An 18,908-nucleotide genomic window follows, 5' to 3' on the forward strand; every position below is an offset into this window, starting at 1 on the left:
AGACAAATCGGCGCTGCCTTTGTCTTAACCGGCGCCACCTAAATTTAAATCGGCGCCGGTCAAGAATGATCAGCGTCCCCTGATTTCAATAAATAAGCGCCGGTAGAATAATGAAGAAGGACCTATTGCTAACCAAATCTAGATCGGCGCCGCGGTCAAGAATGATCGTTTTGCCCTCCCCCAATAATTCAGCATGTGCAAAAACAATAAGATGGTAATGTTACACAGAAATCAGCAAACGAGATTGAGCTACACAACTCGTTCTTTATTAAAAATCGTGCTCAAATTATCAGATTGGAACATAAAAATTTTCAGCTCGCGCTTCGCGCTCGCATCATTTCTGTAGCAAAACCCCATAATTTTCATGATTAAATAGGTGAATAGAATGTCCCGTTTTTAGTTCTGAACCTCAAAAGAACTCCCGCTTCGATTTGCAATAATCTTTTGTTGGATATAATCTTGTTCTTTATTAAAACGTACATTAAACTGTAATGTTTTCAGATCGAAATATCAAAATTTTAAGCTCGCGCTTCGCGCTCGCATTTTTTTTTAGATACCCATCTTAATCATTGGTACCAAGAATGCTTAGAATATCAAGCTTTCTGGTCAGAATATAAGTAAATTTCAGCTCGCCCTCGGTACTCGCATTATCTGTGTAGTGAGATATGTATCCTCCTCATGAGTTACTACAAACAGTCCTAAACAGGCACCTTTTTCCTGTTTTCAGGTCAGTATACTTTAAAAATTTCAGCTCGCGCTTCGCGCTCGCATTAATTTGTCGGTGAAATATGTGTCTCTATCTCATGAGTCATGTATATCTATATGATATGAGTCATATATATATATGCATGTGTGTGTGTGCGTGTTTTGACAGGGTCAGGCATTACCCCTTTTTCTTTTTCAACATTTTCTTTTATGGCGCCGGTGAAGTGCAAAAATATGTGCGCCGCTCGGCAGTGCGCCCCCCCTTTCGCCAAAAGCTGGATCCGCCTATGATACTTCGTTCATTGACCCCAATGACATTTGACTTTGATCATGTGACCTAAGACTTGTAAGTGATACTTGGTTACCCCTAAGTCCACAATTCATAAACTGTCTCCATAAACTTTGAAAGTTATGACATCAATTTAATAATCACTTCCAACGTGGCCAAATAGACCTTAATGAACTTACCTTAATTGGTCATGTGACCTGAAACTCACACAGGATGTTCAGTAAAACTTGATTACTTTTATGTCCAAGTTTAATAAATCAGATCCATAGACATTCAAAGTTATAGATAAGATAAGATAAGATTTATTTTATTCATACACGGCTAAAAAGCCCAAACAGTTCGCAGACTGATTTCCAATGGGTCCGTGTGGAACATACAATTGACAAAAGAAACATTTTAAAATCAGTGTTTAAAGAACAATATATATGGAACAGAAACATCAATGAAATATTACAAAGCAATCAATGAACCGCGAAGAGGAGGGGAGGAGAAGAAAAAAAGGAAGAAGAAGAAGAAGGGAAAAGTGAGAGGGAGAAGAAAAAGACAACAGAGAAGATAACAGAAGAAGAAAAGAAGAAGAAAAATAATAATAATGATAGTAAGAAAAAGACGAAGAAATTATATACCGTTCTCAAAAACATCAATAACTTACAACATGAAACATCTATCGGTAAATTTTTTTTAACAAAGCGGTGCATACACGGTAATAGTAAATGTGTACATGGTAAAGTAAAATGTCAAAATAAATATGATGGTAACTCAACATATACGCCAAACTTGGCCAATGTTCATTGACCCTAAATGACCTTTGACCTTGGTCATGTGAATTTAAACTCAGGGAGATGTACAGTAAATAGTTTCATGAACTAGGTATACTTTCTAAGTTATGATGACATTTAAAAAAATGAAGCTTATAGGTCAAGATTTCAATATTGACTCCCCCCAACATTAAGTTCAGTAGCGTAGCTTCGGGGGGGGGGTGTCCTTCTTCTTCTCTCACTTTGTTTCTATTTCTTTCTCCCTCTTTTTTCTCCTTTTCTCCTGGATTTTTTTTTGGCCAGCCGATGGAGGGGGGCACATTCCAGCCCGTGCACCTATAGTTACACTTCTGGTTCTATATAATCTTTTTGAGACGAGTTCACTTACATGGACAATTTGTTGATATAGGGAAGATATTCATGAAGAAATAAATGTACTTTGAATAGGAAGCTGGGGGAATTTCAGTTTAAAATGCTATATTCACGAATTTAAGTTCATATCGTTTTGGTCAGGTTTTCGCTATGTATGCCCCTTTTGTAAAAAAAAAAGAAATTAAAAAAGAGGTAGAACATATTGAATATTCGAAGTACATATTCTTCGCATAAGAATAATGTTTTGAATATCTCTAATGATTCTTTTTAACCAGTTACCTACAGGAGTAATTTCTATTTATGAATTGAGAATAGTCCTATTCTATAAAATCTTTTGAGACGAGTTTACTTACATGGACATTTTTGCCCGAAACAGTGAATATTTTTCCCTTTTCTTTTCGTCGGTTAAAAATGCATATGCCTTTTCCAGCAGGGCGAAATTTTCTTTAATATATTTATCATCTGTCAGTCTATATTCCATGAAATGAGACCTGTACTTTTCAAATGTGCATCTGTTTTCAATTTACCATTTTCTTCTGAAATATTTTAACCTGATTATACCTATATCGAATGGAAAGCCTCGGAAACATCATTTTTCTATGAAACTCGAAAATCAATATGACTATAAAAGTGCTAAGTTTCTTTGATGACTTCACTTTCATTACAAGTTGAACATAATTTTTTCATCATTGGTACCTGTATAACTTTCAAACATTTTTAATAATAGACTAAAAAATTGAGGATTTTTCTTCCCACTTTCGTACAAAAGAAACTCTTTGGCCTATCAGTACGCCTATTCAAGCCTCCCCCCCCCCGCTGGAAAAGGCCAAACGTTATTGACGCCCTGCCTCCCCCAACCCCCCCCCCCCCCTTTCTTTTTTTAATTTTTTCTACCGGAGCTATAGCACTCGGACATCGCGGGCAGGGGCAGGGGCACGCGCGCTAGCTGGATATAGATCCGGCCTAGTCTGCTATGCAGACTCTGAATGGCTCATGAGGTGGGAACTGCTACTGGTTTGCGAAGCAAACCAGCCTGAAAGGGCGAGCGTAGCGAGCCTCTGTAGACCTAGTCTGCTATGCAGACTCGTTGAATCAGCTAAGGTACACACACTGCAGATGTGGGTCTACATTTGTAGACTAGATCCGGCCGGCCTGGCCTAGCGCATGCGCGATTTATAAGAAATTGCAGTCGAGTCGGCCATTATTTGCTTGACTGGTGAGTGGTGCTTCCACGACGTTGTTTTGCTGTTAAATCTTAAACGACTGTCTGTTAACCATGAATAGAATATTGGTAAGAGCTCAGGAAAATAATATCCGTTGATTTATCTGTGTGAATTTCAAATTCTCGTTTTAGGTCTAGATTCAGTATACAATTCAGCACAAGTCAGGTCACAACCTTTCAAGTTTCATTCATTATTCAACAACAGTCAGAGCCTCACACACTGTCACAGGCATTTTTGCTTTTTACGCTCCGGTATGATGGTGGGCCCCAAGTCTGCGCACCTAACAATTTGAGTTAAGATTTAACATGAATTTCTTTTTATTTCACGCCATCTTTATCTTTCAGTTAATAATGTTCCTTATATTATTAAGAGTAAGTGTACCAAATTTCTCATTAAAAATGAAAGAAAATATTTCTTGAAAAAAACCTATAAGCCAAAGCCCGGGCAAAGCCAAAGGCTAGCCTATAGGCTATATAGGCCTACGAATCCCCAGGCCTACCCCATGTCTGCTCATTCACTTTGCACACGATTCGGGGATTTTGATGAGAAAGGCTGCATTTTGAGGCCGTCGTATTAAATGCCCTAATTTCATTATTTTTCCACCATTTTGAGTCGGATTTTTTTTTAATGAATACCTGTCTATAGTAGCATTGCATGTTTATAGTTTGTGCTCGTTGCGTATCTTTTACTAGAATCGCTACTTGTCTGCTAACCGTTTCACGAAGCCCACTTGGCTCTTAGACTTAGTAACTTTACCAAGATCGGGTAGGGTCCTACCGTACTAATCCTGAGTCGAATCGATTTTAAAATCGGTGTTCGATCGATGTCATCGAACACCGGTGCAGATTTTGCAAAATCGGTGCATCGAAAAAAAAAAAAAAATACGTCGGCCGGCCGATTCGTTTGGTTTACACAATCAATCATCAAAATATCAGTAATGTCCAACTTTACTACTACTTACTTGATTTCTATTGCCCCCTAAATGAAACCGAATGAGTAATTATGATGCTATTCACCATTAATTTGAAGTATATTTCAATCATAGTTCGAGTCTTACTCGTCTGCTCGTGCCGAGATAATTTATGCATGATGAATTCATGAATGGAAGTCATGGCCATCGATCGTGCATGCGCAGTACTGTTCTTTAATCAAACCAGAAAATGGCTGGAAATTGACGCGATCAACGTAAAATAAATCTTGCTTTCATGAACAATATTAAAATCATGACCATAGAACATTATTTAATCGTAATATTTAACAATAATTTGCATATGATAATCATTAATATGAATTTAGAGCTTGATGTGAAACGTTTGTATTTCGTTTCAATTTTCAATGGCGGACATCTCATGACGATCGACTTGACTTCTTGAGTCGAGCTAGTGCACTTGTCTAAAAAAAAAATAATATCACGTCAGGATTGATTCTCGAACATTGTCTACATGCAAAAACTCTGTTCAAGTTCGTAATATCACCATATAATAACATTTTACATGACAAAACAGAGAAAATTGCGTTTGATATTTTTTCCCATCAATTTGAAGCTAGTTTGTGCCCAACTTTGGCCTCAGATTTCATGAATGGGAAAATATGTCATACGTCATCAAACACGCATGCACATTGTGCTTATTTTCTGGGAGCTTGGAGGAGACGTCCAGAGATGGAATAACAATAGAAATAATCCCAGTATTATTTCTTCCATATGAACATAACATACTTTGCTGACATCGTCAATATTCTTAGTATGACCATAAAATCTTGTTAAATCGTAATAATTTAGATGAATTTAGGGCTCGATTCGAAACATTCGTATTTATTTTGATCGCATGCTCAATTGCGTCTAAAAAACTGGATTGTCATCAGGATTAATTCTCGAACATCGTCATAACTCATATTCCACAATCTTTCCTCACAATCGTTATATCAGCATTGAATAGCGATTCAAATGACCATCCAGAGAAAATTACGTATTTATTCCCATGAATTTATTTGGAGCTCATTTTGGATCCAACTACACAATCTCAGGCAAGTTACAGCGCTCTCCGTTGATTGCAATTGTTTGCTGGCGCTGACGTCAAGCACGCCTGTCGTTTCGGGAGAGTGAGTGTACGGCGCTGCGGACGGGGCTGGTGAATGGACTGCGAATGCTAGTCGACCGAAAATCATTCGGATCGACTCTGCGTGATTCATGTCTTTATTATTGTTTCATTTTAAACTTATATGTTGTCATCTGCAAATATCATTGTTGAAGATATTTTGGGAAGAATTCTGCTTTGGTCCCCGGCCTTTTTTGTGTGTTTTGTGATCATGGAAAATACAAACGAACTTTGCTCTGTCATCTGCTTGTGCAACGCTCACCCGGCCAACGCCAGCGCATATCGTCAGTGCGTAGTGCAATATGCAAAGCGCATCGCATCGACGCAAAAACAAGACTAAATTTTCCCCGCCTTCAATATTCGATGCATCGATGTTCGATCGAATTAGAGCTGTCGAACACCGGTTTTCAAAATAATCGATATGACTCAGGCTTATACCGTACTGTACAACAACCTCACTAAATTATTTACGATACCTCCGAACCTGTCATAACTTCTTTTTCAATGACGTAGTGACATCATGTGGGTAGACTATGACAAGACAAGCAAAAGTGCCTAGAAATTTTGAAAATTATAATCTAATCAATCATAGAGGTTGAAATTACATCCCGAAACAAGTGGAATAATGCATTCAATGTCAAAGAAACTATGGTATGCCACAAAACCATTCATTTTGAAATAGTAATCGATAAAGATTCTACCACGTCAGGCCATCCATAACTGAACTCGTTTTTGTTGTTTTCAGAATCCTATTAACATTTGGATGAATCCTTTCTCTAGTTTATGCATAGAATTTGTCAAATCATAAGTTTTGGTTTCAAAGATTAAAAAAAATTGTTTTATATATATTATATATATTATTTCATTACTAAAAAATCACATGTAGACATTGAGATGGGTACCCCCTAGATATCCAATTTTAATAGTTTACAAAAGTAAACCATAGCAGTTTGCTTTGGAAAATGTTGAAACCAAAAAAATGTATATATAAAAAACAAGGTTTGGTCAATTTTGTATGGGGCCTATCCTGGACTAGTTAAAGGACAAGTCCACCCCAACAAAAACTTGATTTGAATAAAAAGAGAAAAATTCAACAAGCATAACACTGAAAATTTCATTAAAATCGGATGTAAATATGTAAAATAAGAAAGTTATGACATTTCAAAATTTTGCTTCATTTCACAAAATCAGTTAAATGAACGAGCCAGCTACATCCAAATGAGAGAGTCGATGATGTCATTCACTCAATATTTCTTTTGTTTTTTATTGTTTGAAATATGAAATATTTTTATTTTCTCCTCATTGTCATGTGAAATGAAGTTTCATTCCTCCCTGAACACGTGGAATTCCATTATTTTAACATTTTGTGCTTCAGGCAAGGAGGTCCTAATCGTCAAATTCGTAAAAATTGAAATATTGTATAATTCAAACAATAAAAAACAAAAGAAATAGTGAGTGACATCATCAACTCTCTCATTTGGATGTAACTGGCTCGTTCATACAACTATTTTGTTCAAAATAAGCGAAAACTTTGAAATGTCATAACTTTCTTATTTTACATCAGATTTTGATGAAATCTTCAGCATTGTGCTTGTCTGATTTTTCTCTTTTGATTCAAATCAACATTTTTCTGAGGTGGACTTGACCTTTAACCCTAAATAGACTGGGCTATTTCGACGCCTAAAAAGACTGGGGGGGCTGATTCAGCCCCCCCTTATGATCTCGGCCGTTGATCGCGCGATCGCGACGAAAATTGGCACACGCGTTACCCATGGCATTATCTACAAAACTATAACATCAAATTCGGCAAAAATCTCATGTCTCATTAATTATGCTAATTTATGCGTAAAATCATAAGTTTGCTCTAATTAATAAAATAATGCCCCTGAAATGCTAATTTTTGTTTCACATACTCTAGATAGGCATCTGATCAAATTGATTAAAAAAAAATTCAAAATCAAATTTATTTTCTTATGTATTCTATTGTTTTCTAAATTTCTTATGTATTTCTTTGTTTTTCGACTTTTTGTTTTTTATTGTTTTTTCAATGGAAATTGTTGGGGACTTTATTTTGACCATAAACAAGATAAAATTAATTGATTTTAAGCAGTAAAAGGAAAAATAATGAAACATTTATGAATTTTGGCTAAGAACACTATTTGCATTGGATTTGTACACAAATTCACGTTTTTGAGTAATTTTGGGTCTGCATGCACTTACGAAATGCTGCGTAATTTTGGAACCGCGTACCCGGGGGTCACAATTTTGGTCTCAAAAGTTGCGCGAGACTTGAAAGTAAAAAGTCAGCGAGCGACGCGGTCAAAAAATTTCGCGCGGCGGATTTATCGCAAAAAATGTCGAGGGGGGGCTGAATCAGCCCCCCCCCAGTCTTTTTAGGGTTAAGGGGGGGGGGGCAAGCTTTCCAACACTATGCATGGTGTCTCATTGACTATGTGTTATAAATAGCTAGTCCCACTCTCTCTCTCTTTAGATATCTAATACAGAAAAATTGTTAAACTATATTTCGATGATGTTAGGAATCATAAAATACTGTATAATTATCATTTTCCAAAGCAAACTGCAATGGTTTACTTTCGTAAACTATTAAAATTGGATATCTGGGGGGTACCCATCTCAATGTCTACATGTGATTTTTTAGTCATGAAATAAAATATTCATAATTTTATTTTCTCAGCAATTGAGTGCTCAGTGCTCCAGTCTTCATGGTCTAGGTACATGTATATGTATGATACCCGGGAGGGGGGGGCACTTACATTGACGAGTGGATACCATGCGTGACCCAAAAAACATGTAAAAAGGATGTCTTTTTCACGGTAGGGCACGTAAGGTACGTAACGTGATAAGGGTGTCAAAAACACAAAAATGAAAAAAGGTATCTATTTCACTAGTAAAATTGTGTGTTTAGGGTCGATTTTGTGGGGATGATAAAACTAAATTAAAATGTTTGATAAAGGATGTCCTTTTTGCGCAAGGCATAGAAGGTGGGGTCGTACTAAACCAAATAAGGTAAGCCGACAACCGAAGGACCCGTAACAATAAAACATTCCTGTACTTGTTTAGGGGTTCATTTCAGGGAATATTTGACAAGAGTATCGTTTTGTTTCCAATACTTGTTAAGGGTAGGGTTTCACACACCAATACTAGTTAAGGGGTGCATTTTCAGAATATGGAATTTACGTGTTTAGGGTGCTTTTCGAGACCCCATGGACGCTCATGGTATCCACTTGTGAATGGAAGTGGTCCCCCCTTGTATGATACATGATTTACCGGTACCTGTGCTATTATTTTTAAAAGATGTAATTCCCAATTCATCTCAATATTTGCAATTTTGTCATAATTTTCTTATTGAAAATTTTGCTATTTTGTGACTAAAGCTACGTCTCAGCTGCTTGTTTTTACCGATAGTATCGATATCAAGGTATTCAAGTTAGGAAGCCTTTTGTGAAACAGGTTTAATCAGATTCAAACTAACTCCGTGGTTGGTGGATAAAGATATGATTAACTTGTTCAGGTGTTGAGAAACGGGCCCCAGGAGTCCACCGTGCATTTACCATAGACACAGGATTAGGGCACTCATTCATTGAACAAGGTCATGATAGTACCTCAGGCAAAGTTCGTGCATGCTCCACTCCACTATCGCTACACTACGCTTCACCTACATGTATCCGGACTTCGGGACGGTGAACTCGATCAAATATTCCGAGTGACAAAAGTGGGATCAAAAAGCGGTTTATTGTAATAATTATAAAGAAAAAAATGAAATGTGAAAGAAAAAAAACTTAATTTCTTACTCTTCACCCATATTTCACTCTGTGTCCATCCTTCAGTTATCCTCAAAATTGGTGATTTTGGGCCAGTATCTTTTTCCTCACACATATTACTCACAGCCGATTTCAAAACATTGCATGCGGTCGGTCGTGCCTCTTTCTCCTATTCCTCCTTTTCTTCTTTTTTTTCGAGCAACGACCATCTTCCTCCTTCTTCTTCGTTCCTCTTCTTCGTCCCTCTTCTTCGTCCTTCTTCTTCTCTTTGTTTTTCTTTCCTTTAAAATCTCTATATCATTTTTATTGCTAATAGTATATTCTTGGTTTTCTTTGTGTAAATATAATTTTACCATTTTATTATCATAATTCTTTATATGTTGAGGAGGACCCCACTGGAAATAAGCTTTCAGGGGTCTTCCTGTGCAAGCCTGTTGTTTTTATTGCTATGGTATAGATGTTGTGTTGATATATGCTAAATGAAATCAATCAATCAGTTTACTAAATAAACCAGTCTAGTTCTGCCCACTCACTTTACTCGTCAGTGCAAGGTTAGTCCTGGTTAGGCTAGTTGCTACAAACCAGGGCTCCACAGTTACGCTCATCATGAGCTTGAGAAATATTTTTAGTTATTCATAATGAAGAATTTACGATTGTTGCTGTTATCAATCATATATGTTTGAAAGTAGCTTGACAGGTATTAAAAGAGCTCTTTTTGCATACGTAGTACAATGATGTACCAAATTACAGCAATGTGTGAAAAGAAAAACAATATGAAATGACACGCAGCCAGCTTTCCGCATTACATGTTTATCATGAAAAGTGTCTTTAGGCTTTACAGATTTAATAAAAGGGCTAACAAAATCTAATCTAAATGAGTTTTCATTTTCTGTTTATTTTATTTTTGTTGTTGTTAATGCAGGCTGTACGAAGTCTTGTCCCAAGGGCAGGCAAGAATTTCTCTACCTCGGCAAGGACACAAATTGAAAATAAAGTGAAAGAATCCCAAACAAGATTCCAGGTATGTTGTAAGAAAATGTCTTTTTATTAACAATCCACCACCACACAATAACTACATTTAAAAATCATGACTTTCCTTCTTTTTTAACTGGTTTGGAAAGAGGGCATACACATTTAGAATAACAATCTTGAGTAACTGACTATGTATGTACATGCATATTATAACTTCCTATAACTCAAATGAAACCAATGTTCTTTGATTTGAACACTGTGTAAGAAGTTAGAGAATGCCAGACATTCTCCATTAAAGTGTTATTTCAGGTCATCAAGGGAAATGGGTTTGGGCAACTTGACGACCTAATCACTCTGCATTAGGGTTGCAAAGGACAGGAAACTTTCTGGAAATTTCAGAAAATTTCCATAGAAAGTTTCTAGAAATTTCAGCCACCAAGAATTTGGGATTTAAAAAAAAAAAAAAAACTGAATCACTTGAGGTGTAACCTTTATACTTTGTAGTTTGTACGAAGATTTGTGAATATCTCATTAGAAGTGAATGAAGTGATGGCTGAAAATCAAGTTAGGAATATTAAAGGGGGCAAGCTGTCCAACACTGCATGGTGTCTCATTGACTATGTGTTATAAATAGCTAGTTCCACCCTCTCTCTCTCTTTAGATAACTAATACAGAAAATAGATATCTGGTATTTCATTTGTACAGAGAAACTATAATGTTTTGAAAAGAAAAGTGCTTGCTGAGGCCCCCATTCCACCGAGGGGAGACATTTGATGGTCCTTTGAAAAACCAAAAATTGGCAAGGTCTTATGTACAGCAGACTCCAAGATCATTGAAATTTGTCATCTCTGTGGAATGGCTCAGAAAGACTACTCAAAGAACTGTGAAAGATATACGTTTTGTCTTACTGGACTTAGACAAGTCCTATAGATATCTTTCAATTGTCTTTCAGAGATCTTTTATGCAACACATCATACACATGGTCTTTCAGAATTCTTTCCATGGACTTTCCCTGGTCTTTCAATGATCGCTCACAAGTCTTATAGTGATCTCCGCAATTATGTCCCTCACTAATTCCTTTTTTTATTTTTTGAATTGTCCAGTATTTCAATTTTTACAGATTTGACAATAAGGACCAATTTGACTGAACCATAAATATTTAAGCAATGGTTCTTCCACATGTTTGGTAGGAATAAACTTTGTTTCACATGACAGTGGAAGAATTTTTCAAATGGCATCCAAAAACCCTAAATAAACTAGGACTTGATACCTTTTGGAACTGAAGTAACCTTTTGGCTTTTTGCTCATCGTAGGTGTTCATTTTCCCCCCATGTTTATTAGGCACCTGATGGCAACCCCATCCATTTGAAGAAGGGAGGGTCTGACTATGCTATCTACTCCTTCGCCATGGGACTGACGGCAGTGGGCACTTTATGGAGCTGTTTCTCACTCTTCAAGTACGCCATGCCAAAAAAATAGGAAGCACCAATCCTCAGGACACTACCAACTGTGTGTAGAAATATGTCTCTCTTCATTTTGAACTGCTTTTCTGTGTGTGAAGATGACTTAATTGTACATACTACAGGGATTCAATGAAGTTTGACCAACAGCTATGCACACCACACAGCGATCTTAAACAACATTTACAGAATTTCCTTCAAGTCATCGTATTTTGGACACAATTCCTATTACACTTGCAGCCCCACAAATTATTATGAACCAAGCAAATATTTTTCCTAATGAAAATGAATCGCCTTCTGCAGGGCTTTTGGGAAAGTTTTAATTAATATATTTAATCTGAACGCATCTTTTTCTAAAGGTGAATATATGTACAGTTGGAAATGTCTGACGTGAAAAATATATATTGTGTACCCACCTTGTGGACTTGAAATTAAATTAATGTGATATATAAAAATTAATGACTTTGCTGTTTGTATTTGTTTTGTGTTTATTGATGATCTTTGTTCCAGGTATCCAAGAGTGCCTTGCAATGAAAAGGAAATCAAGTTCCATTTCAAGCAAATAAAGTTATGGATTTTCCAGACAAAGCAACAAAAAAAGAAGAAAGGAACATTTCATAAGTGAAGCTCAGCAACATTTTTACGGTACAAAATCTATGAGGCATAAACAAAAATGTTTCAGGATAAGATACTCTGTATCTAGATCTAGGTTATATTAAAAACAAAAAAGTGTTGAACAATCAAATTCCTGTTAAAAATATTAAAGAGCAAAACATGTTTGTGAAAAACATTTGGTGAAGCCGTGAAGGGTTGCATCTCAGTCGAACTCTTTTTTAGTGTTACTCATATTTTAAGTATTACTTGTGACATACATGTAAAGATGATTTTTTTCTTTTGACATCATAGGACATGAATCACTACATCATATCATGCTGTAAGTTTGTCTGCAATTTGGGATCAATTTGTTAGACTTCAACATACATGTAGCAGGAATTAAATGAAACAATTGATTTTTTTATGTAAAGAACCATGTAAATGTTGCTGAGCTTTACCTGAATAAGGCCTTTACAGTAGTGTGCTCTTGTGGGTGAAATATGATATGAACACTAGAATTGGATGGCATTTTGAATGATCTAATGCATTTGCTCATTTACAAGAAATGTCAGTTTTGTCGTTTCTTTATTTTGTTATTTTGGAGCATTCTACTTTAGTTGTGTTTATTTACAAAAGGGTGTTATTTAAAAAAAACAATGTGTCTTCAAAGTTAGTCCCTTTTCATTTCATTTACATTTTGAGTCCAGTGAAATAATCTCTGTTGAGATGCACTTCTATTCATAATATTGCGTCAAATGGGAAAATACCTTCAATAGAAAGTTTTACATGGATACATCATACATACCATTGGAAGAAATCCAGATTGGTCAGTCATGTCATATTAAAAAACCTGATAATTTTAATATTGCTATTGATCAATTACAAGTACATGTATAGGCATACCAGATATGAGTATTTTCTTTAACACACATGCTCTATGTAAATATGTATTAATATCTGTATGAATTTCTTTGAATAGAGGATGGAATAGATTTTGTCCATATGTTTGGAATGAAAAAATGTATGTTGGCTATATTTTATTGATTAAGTTGTACTATCTTATGTGCTAATGTGTTCATGACTTGAGATTTGGATAGCCTGATTGAAAAGTAGTCTTAAGCTTGGATGGTGAATTGCAACTTTTAAATCGATCTTCTTTTATTTTGTTTTTTTTCAAAGATGGACAGAAATTCTTAACAAAATTAAGTTGTGAATATGAAGGTCATCCCTGCATTTGATTTAAATATTGATATTTTTCAGTTATTGTATAACACACATCACATTATGTTAATTGTTACGGTACTTCAAATTACACAGTCAAAACCCGGGGGGGGGGGGGGGGGGGCACTTACATTGACGAGTGGATACCATGCGCGACCCAAAAATCATATAAAAAGGCTGTCTTTTTCAAGATAGGGCACGTTACGTATGTAACATGAGAAAGGTGTCAAAAACACTAAAATAATGAAAAAAAGGGTATCTTTTTCATTAGGAAAGCTACGTGTTTAGGGTCAAATTTGTGGGGATGATAAAACAAAATTAAAATGTTTTATAAAGGATTTTTGCCCCAAACATTACATGTTTTGAGTCCGATTTGCTTGAGGTGTGGGGCCGATGTGTAAAGGTAAAAGCGACGACCGACGGACCCTCGCAGAACAATAAAATATTGCTGTACTTGTTTAGGGGTTCATTTCAGGGATTACTTCCCAAGACTATCGTTTTATTTCATAATACTTGTTAAGGCTAGGGTTTTCACACGCCAATACTTGTTAAGGGGTGCATTTTCAGAATATGGAAAATCCGTGTTTAGAGTGCTTTTCGAGACCCCATGGTCGCGCATGGTATCCACTCTTCAATGGAAGTGCGCCCCCCCCCCCCCCCCCCCCCCCCCCCCCCCCGTCAAAACAGAAACTTAGATAACAGAACATTCATAAAATGGAAGATTTTTTTTTTTCTTTTTCAATTTTTCTCATCTATTTTCCAATAAATTGTTCCATATCTTACCTGAGAAAAATATTTAAAAGAACAGTGGCAATAAAAAGACACCGTCTCCCGAAAGTACATCTTATTAACATGTGAATGGCTAATGGATCTTCAACTATACATCACTGAACACTTGTGATGAAAATACATGTACACTGTATGCCGAAATATACCTGCATGCTGCACTGGATACAATAAACATTGAAAAATGGTCAGAATAAGAACATGTAAATTCTAACCACTGCTACCATTCATATATTGGTAATCAGGGTTTTGTTTTTCTTAAACAACCTGTTTCGATTTTTGAACATATTGAGCAAACTTCACATAAATAAAAATCTTTTAGAAGGATTTTTGAAAAGGCTAAGACATAAATTCCACTGTTCATCAATATGCACTTATATTTTTACCTACTATAACAATGCAGTGGAAGTGAACTATTTAGAAACAATGGTGTTTAGTGATGTATGGTAAAAGAAACGAAATTCAGGTATCTTTGGAATGCAGATAAATTGTACTTTCAAGTGATATGATTTCCTAAGTAATCTGATGGTGTTCATACAATTAATAATGAAAGTTAGGTTATCTTTGTATTGATACACCAGTGGCGTATCTAAGAAATACAGTGCCCAGAGCAAGTGCTAAAATCGCACCCCTTTTTACTAAGTGTACTTTATGCTATACAGTGCATATAAAAAAAACTGGACAGATTTTAAGTCTGTAAAATTGGTGCTCTGAGGTCTTATCTTTCAAATGCCATTAAAATAATTTAGTTTCATTCATGCTTGAGCGAACACGGGACGTTTTTGTCGGGGGTTAAAAAAGGCTTGTGCCAAAATGGTAGAAATTAGGAATTTGATGGTCATACTTGCTAATTTTTCATTATCTTTGCCATGATTTTCGAATTATGCTGTCAAATTTCATTTACAAATTTATTTACTTGAATTATTTTGTTTTTTCTTTAAAACTTCTTTTACCTTTGAATTTACCTTCATAAGTAAGAAAAGACTTTTTGTCAAAACCCAAGCAAGAAGATTTGCATTATTAATTGGGAGAACTTGTAATTATTCAAAACGTATTTTATTATGTGAAACAAATTATGTTATGATAACTTTAAAAACATGAATTCTATTTTTAAGGGGTTATTGATTCCCTGACCAAGTTTAATTATGTGTTTTACAGGACAAAGAGGAAATGATTTATGTCTTTCAATGGCAATGGTGTCTTTAGTCAATTTTGAAGGAGCTAGATATGGCAGATCGGAAAGAAAAAACAACAGAACAATTCAAGCAAAACAGATTTGAAAATGAATTTTGACCGCATAATTAGAAAATTATGGCAAAGATGATGAAAAGGTTAAGAGAAAGTCTGCTGTTTAGCAAGAAGTCTGATCATCATATTTATTATTTTATGCCATTTTGGCGCAAGCCTGCTTTTCAACCCCAGACAAAAACATTCCGTGTTTTCTCAAGCATGAACGAAACTAATTTTTTTGTAATGGCATTTGAAAGATAAGACCTCAGAGCACCAATCAACACCAAACTATATACATCATAATTTGAAACAAAAATTTTATAGACTTCAAATCTGTCCCCTTTTTTATACGCACTGTATATATCTCAATAAACAATGCAAGCAGATTGTCCGGGGGGGGGCAAACGGGGCATTCTAAGCACATTTGTCATGAAAAGGATGTGTATCTTCCTAAATAAATTATACCAGCGCAAAGCGAGACCAGAATTTTTTTATATTCTGATCTGAAAAAGGGAAATTTGAGGACTATTTTAAGCACTATGTGAAATGTAAGCAAAATGTTAGAGGATATGGATCGCGCTTCATAATATTTTTTTTTTGTTATATACAGTGCGTCCCAGAAAAAACAAAACCGAGATTTAGCGATGATTTATCATAACTTAATCATAAATAAAATAGTCACAAATGACCTACCAATGTAAAGCTTAGAATCTCCTCTTTCATCTAATATTACTTAGTTTATTTTTCATCTACGCATGAGTGAGCAAAAACAATCGAAGAAAGGATGCTAAAAACTCATTTTTAGCTTAGAATCTCCTCTTTCATCTAATATTACTTAGTTTATTTCTCATCCACGCATGAGTGAGCAAAAACAATTCGAAGAAAGGATGCCAAAAACTCATTTGGCGGGGATATCTGAATTTCAAAAAGAAAATCACATGACTAAAAACTTCAATATCTGCTCGTTCATTTGATACCTTAATCACAGCAGATACGGCTCGCCAAGTGACTCTTTGGAATCCGTTTCAAATTGTTTTTGCTCACTCATGCAAGAAATAATCTAAGTAATTTCAGATGAAAGAGGAGATTCTAAGCTTTAAAGTGGTAGGTCATTTGTCTATTGTATTTGTGATTGATAAATCTCGGTTTCCTTTTTTGTGGGACGCACTGTATATATCAAGAACTAGAAACGGGACATTCTAAGCACATTTTTGAGAATCAATTTGTAAATCAAACAAAATAATGAAAGCTCGATATGCGAGCTGAAATGTACTTAGTATATTTCATATATAATGTGAATAATATAATTTTAAGCCTACCTCTAGGTACACCAAAGCGATACACACACTTCATATCTAAACCCCTCAAAAAAAGTTTTGCAACTCAGATTTGGGGGATGATATCTCTTTGGTTAATGAAGTATAAAAGATGAAACTGATTTCATTGGAAAGCTGAATTATTCCTCTTTACAATGACATGCCATTTGCTGTGATTATGTAATCATGGAATATGCAGTCACCATGAACATTGAGAAAAGTCAGAAGTGAAATGTTGCAAAGTGCATTGATTTCTAACAAGAGTCTCCATTTCTATAGAATTTCCACCATGCTGGCCGGCCGGCGACAGTGAATGCACTCGGTCCATCCTCAAAACAATTGGAAATTCGCTATTGGCATGATTGGAAACGATGCATTTTGCAACATTTCATTTCTAACATTGCTGCGTATTATCATGTCTGTGTATTCCATGATAACACTAGCATTACAAATGACACATTATTGTAAAGGAGAATAATCATGCTTTCTAAAGATATCACTTTTACACATGATGATGGCACATTAAGAAATTTATTGGCACTCAAACTTGCAGTTTGAGTTGCAGAACTCAAACATGAAATGGCAACGAATTTTGCAACATTTCATTTTTTACATTGCTGCATATTTATTATCATGATAACACTAGCATTACAAATGACACATGATTGTAAAGAGGAATAATCATGCTTTCTATTGATACCACTTTTCGATATGATGATGGCATACTAAGAAATTTATTAGCACTCAAACTTGAGTTGCGGAACTTTTTTTGAGGGGTTTATATACAATCTCTTTCAGGGGGTGACATTATCCACCAAAATTACAGAATGGAACCCACTGAAGCAAGTTTGCTTGTGTGAAAGCAGAATAATCAAAGAATAAGATTGAGCAACAAAAGTTTGAGAAAATTTTGACAAGCAGCAAAAAAGTGTTGAGCATTTGAATGTTGAGATCAGTAATGCTATGGAGATCGCCCATTGGCAATGCGAGCAAGATCTGTGATGTCACACATGTACAACTCTCCCTATTGGACATTAAAAATATACCTCCAAAATGTCTTCCTTTTTTTGCTCATTCTAATGACAGTACAACTGAAATTCTTCCATGATAATGTGAAATCTCTATTACATGTCCTCTCATAAAAACGCACGATCTTGTGAGAGAGTAGAGAAAAAAGAATATTTGAGTGAAATATTATTTACTAAAGTAATTGTATGTGTATGACCGGGGTGTATGACTCCACAGGTATTGGTTGCATTGACAATAGGAGGATCTACATAGCATTTGTGATCTCAAACTTTCACTGATCTGTTTCTTTGATTTCTATCTTTTGTATGAATTTAACCGATTTCAATGGATTCATCCCCCTTTAAGTGTAAACACAAGGAAAAAATGCTACTGTAGGTCCCACATGAAATTTATCCTTTTTTTTTTATTTATATCTGTAAAAATTGAGTTCAGCATATGAGAAAAATATTTATATTTATGAGTTTTTATTTGTTAAGAAAGAAAATCAGTAGATACCAAAATAGTCATAATATATAGATAATACTTATTATGATAGGGATAATGAGATTTGTATAACACATTTTTCAATCTCCGATGCTCAAGGTGTTTCAGAAAAAAATAGAAAAAAAAAATAAGAAAAAAATTACATAAGAGGTTCAAACTTCAACAGTGAATACATAAATGGTTCTCCATTTAAAAAATGCCCTTATGAGATGACGAGATCTCAATATCTTGTCATGTCTACATCCTGCAGAAGAGATGACAAGACATTAATTGGATCTCGTCATGTCTACATTTTTCATAAGAGATGACAAGATCTCAGATCTCGACATGTCTGCATATAGAAGAGATGATCAGATGACAAGATCTGTGATCTTGTGTCTGCATCCTTTGGGAGAAATGATGAGATGAAGATCTTAATTGGATACAAGATCTTGTCATTCATGATCATCACTCCCACAGGATGTTAATAAAAAATCCAATAAAACACATGCAAGTGTGCCCCCACCCCCTTTGAAAGTGAAGACCTTGTTTTTTTTTCCTTATCATTAACTTTTGCCCCCCCCCCCTCCTCTCTGGATCCGCCCCTGTCCCT

The 18,908-nt window shown here is 35.4% G+C and overlaps 1 protein-coding gene across 1 annotated transcript; it reads left to right on the forward strand.

Annotated features, from left to right (window-relative positions):
- The first annotated feature begins 3,302 nt into the window (after positions 1–3,302).
- LOC121418824 (cytochrome c oxidase subunit 7A2, mitochondrial-like) lies at positions 3,303–12,112 on the forward strand. Its single transcript, XM_041612995.1, has 3 exons — positions 3,303–3,415; positions 10,148–10,246; positions 11,539–12,112. Exons 1-3 carry the CDS (start codon positions 3,401–3,403, stop codon positions 11,674–11,676), a joined length of 252 nt encoding a protein of 83 aa, XP_041468929.1. The 5' UTR covers positions 3,303–3,400; the 3' UTR covers positions 11,677–12,112.
- Positions 12,113–18,908: the final 6,796 nt, after the last annotated feature.

Source organism: Lytechinus variegatus, chromosome 7, assembly GCF_018143015.1.
Source record: "Lytechinus variegatus isolate NC3 chromosome 7, Lvar_3.0, whole genome shotgun sequence".
Taxonomy (NCBI): domain Eukaryota; kingdom Metazoa; phylum Echinodermata; class Echinoidea; order Temnopleuroida; family Toxopneustidae; genus Lytechinus; species Lytechinus variegatus.